We start from the raw sequence: 3,886 nt of genomic DNA on the forward strand, positions 1-3,886 counted from the left end.
GAGGCTGACCAACATTGATCATTAAACCATCCACCTTGGATGGGTTGTTTGTAATATTGTACCTGGGCTGTAGTATTCATGGACCATATTGTGATGGTTTGTAGCTTTGGTTAACACATGGCTGTATCATTGTTAATTCTTATATCTATATAATTGCAATTTAACTCTCAAAAAAAAAAAAAAAAAAAAAAAATGATATCCAATTGCATACATATATCTAGATTTGTGGTCCTTCCATAACTCATAAATTCATTAACGCTAATGAAAATCAATAAAGCTTTCATACTAATGGAAATTTCATTGTAGGTGAAATTCCGCGGGGGATGGGGAACCTCCTTAGTCTCGAGGAAATAAATTTGAGTCGAAATCACTTCACTGGCCTCGTACCTTCTTCTTTCTCTAATATCACTTCGTTGAAATTGCTTATTCTTGGCAACAATAGCTTCACAGGTACAATTTTTTTTTTTGAAAGATCAGGTACAGTTTCATCTTGAGTTGCACTAAACATTTTCCTTTCGTTTCTTTTTCTTTTCGTCATGGATGGGATTTCATGTGTTCTTGAGTATATAGTTCATGAATTCTGAACTAAGGTGTTGTTTGTTGAATTGAAAAAAGTATGAAAATTCAAGAAAAGTTAAAGTATTGATTTTATAAAAGTGAAAACCTATAGGCTATTTTTTGCAATTTTGAGTGCTAAATGTATTAAAACAATTAGAACTGTAACTTGTTTAATTCACATGGTAAAATGATAAGTAGTCCGAGTGTTGGGACACATCCAACCTTTTCTTGCAGAATAACTCCGAAATGAAGTTTTAGCTACTAAACTTTCTTCAATCTTGTCTTTTTTATTTACATTTTGGCAGGTGGAATACCGGAAGAGATTGGTAACACTAAGTTAGAGGAATTAGTATTACATTTCAATCACTTAACAGGTCCCATTCCAGGAGCAATCTTCAACATGTCAACACTGCGACGTCGGCTCTCACTTGTGGTGAATCAGCTTTCTGGAAATCTTCCATCAAACATAGGCCATTCATTACCCAACCTTGAAGGACTTTTTTTAGGAGGAAATACCCTCAGCGGAATTCTTCCTCACACTATATCCAATGCTTCCAATCTCATTAAATTAGAGCTTTCGGAAAACATGTTCAGTGGTTCAGTTCCCAACTCCCTTGGTAACTTGGCGCGTCTCGAATATCTAGGCATTTATCAAAACAATTTCATCAGTGAATCTTCTTCCTCTCCAGAATTGAGCTTCCTGACTTCTTTGACAAATTGTCCACGCTTAACAGAACTGCAGATAGCTGATAACCCTCTAAATGGCACCCTTCCCGTTTCCATTGGTAATCTCTCCTCTTCATTCGAAACTTTTAATGCAACTTATTGTGGGATTGAGGGAAATATTCCTAATGAAATTGGTAATTTAAGCAATTTGGCATCATTGTATTTAACTGGCAATCACTTGACTGGGTTTATTCCCATATCCATCAAAGGGTTAAGGAAACTCCAAAGGTTGTATCTTGACAATAATGGGATAGTGGGATCTATTCCTGAGGTTCTCTGCCAATTATTCAACCTGGGTTTGATAAGTTTGAGTGAAAATAGTCTTTTTGGTCTAATTCCAGAATGCTTAGGGAATGTTTCTTCCCTAAGATATATATATCTAGGATCCAACAGATTAACTTCACCCATACCTGCAACCCTTTGGAGCCTTGAATATCTTTTGGAGTTAAACATCTCCTCAAACTCTTTAAGTGGATATTTACCCCCAGAGATTGGAAGTTTTAAAGTTGCTACCGAAATTGATCTATCAAAGAATCAATTCACAGGAAATATTCCTAACACCATTGGCGGCTTGCTAGATATAATGAATCTTTCTTTGGCAAATAATAGGCTACAAGGACCAATTCCGGACATATTTCGAAGCATGGTAGCCTTGGAATTCTTGGATCTTTCTCATAACAACCTTTCTGGTGTGATCCCCCGGTCGTTAGAGACACTATTGCATCTTAAATATTTTAATGTATCTTTCAACAAACTAAGAGGAGAAATCCCCACTGGAGGACCTTTTGCAAACTTCACGAATCAATCGTTTATGTCGAATGAAGCATTGTGCGGTGCCCCTCAGTTCCAAGTCTTGCCATGCGATACTAGCACTCATCATAGATCAAGGATAAAAAGAGTGCTTCTCGTCTTGTTGCTGATTGCATCAATATTTCTTGTCTTGATGGTTGCATTTGTATATTTGAGATGTCGAAAGAAAAACAAAACTCCAATTCAAACTGGTTCAATACTTGCAACTGAAAGAGAAAGAATTACATACCATGAACTTCTACAAGCAACTGATGGGTTTGGAGAAAGCAACTTGCTTGGCATCGGGAGTTTCGGTTCAGTTTATAAAGGTATGCTGATTGATGGAACTATTTTGGCTGTAAAGGTATTCAATCTGCAGCTAGAAGGTGCTTTTGAGACTTTTGAAACAGAATGTGAAATTTTGCGCAACATCCGACACAGAAATCTCACAAAAATCCTTAGCAGTTGTTCTAACTTTGATTTCAAAGCCTTGATACTCCAGTACATGTCTAATGGGAGCCTTGAAAAGTGGTTGTATTCTCACAACCACTTCTTGGATATCTTGCAGAGGTTAGATATAATGATAGATGTGGCATGTGCAATCGACTATCTCCACAATGGTTATTCAACGACTATTGTTCACTGTGATTTGAAGCCAAGCAATGTCCTTCTAGATGAAGATATGGTTGCACATGTGAGTGATTTTGGAATTGGGAAGTTCTTGGGTGATGAAGAGAGTATTACACTAACCGAGACACTAGCTACATTTGGGTATATTGCACCAGGTGAAGTTCTTATAAACATATTTTGATATCAAGTTTCTATTAAATTATACTTTTCTAACCTATATATTAATGTTTCTGATGAGTTGTATTGTTGGATCGATGTAGAATATGGAATTGAAGGATTAGTATCCACAAGGTGTGATGTTTACAGTTATGGCATTATGTTAATGGAAACATTTACAAGAAGGAAACCAACTGATGAATTATTTGCTGGAGAGTTGACCCTCTGGGGTTGGGTAAAGGAGTCTTTACCCAATGCTGCAATTCAGGTCATAGACTCCAACTTGCTAAGGCCAAAGGAAGAAGACTTTACTACAAAGGTGCAGTGTGCGTCGTACATCATGGAATTAGCTCTGAATTGCTCTTCAGAATCACCTCAGGAAAGGATGCGTATGGGTGATGTTCTAGCAGCACTCAAGAAGATTAGACTTTGGTTCCTAGCTAACCGTGCGTAGAGTTGTTGCAAATTGTGAATGGAGAAGAAGCGTGAAAGTATCCAACTTACTTTATTTCCTGTTTAATTATGCTTTTCAGTGTTACCAATGGCATCTTTGGCTTAATTTTTTGACCAAACAACCAAAACCTGATTCACCTATAGTAATTTAGAAAATCAATTCTCACCCTGAAAACCAATTGGAGAGAGTATGTAGATGTGCTCAATGAGCGCTGAAGGTGTTTTCTCACCAATGTTGTTTCCTAGTGCGTGCTGTTGGTGGTAAATGTCTTGTTTAAGGTTATCAGTATCCTTAACCTAAATCAAATTTGACATAAAAAAAAAAAAAAATAAAATAAAATAATAATGTAGTCATTGTATTTCTTGCTAATGGATTGATCATTTTGCTAACTGATATGCAGGCTGTGGTAGCTCTCCTCCTACATGATGCTAGAACTTCACTGTTAGAGGTTACTCGTCGACGGAGAAAGCACATCTAAAGCTAGTTTTTGCTGGATAAAACAGTATGTAAATGGTATTTTGTATCAGATTAATTAGATTGATCCATCTACAGTATGTACTAGTTACAAGGTTA

The 3,886-nt window shown here is 36.6% G+C and overlaps 1 protein-coding gene across 1 annotated transcript; it reads left to right on the plus strand.

Moving 5' to 3' along the window:
- Window positions 1–323: 323 nt before the first annotated feature.
- Window positions 324–3,313, plus strand: LOC132301671 (probable LRR receptor-like serine/threonine-protein kinase At3g47570). Its single transcript, XM_059798909.1, has 3 exons — window positions 324–450; window positions 864–2,858; window positions 2,964–3,313. The coding sequence occupies exons 1-3, from the start codon at window positions 324–326 to the stop codon at window positions 3,311–3,313; spliced, it is 2,472 nt and encodes an 823-aa protein (XP_059654892.1).
- Window positions 3,314–3,886: the final 573 nt, after the last annotated feature.

The sequence above is a fragment of the Cornus florida genome, unplaced genomic scaffold (genome assembly GCF_030987335.1).
Source record: "Cornus florida cultivar Cherokee Brave unplaced genomic scaffold, ASM3098733v1 CherokeeBrave_3.0.0_Hap2_Chr03, whole genome shotgun sequence".
In the NCBI taxonomy this organism is placed as follows: domain Eukaryota; kingdom Viridiplantae; phylum Streptophyta; class Magnoliopsida; order Cornales; family Cornaceae; genus Cornus; species Cornus florida.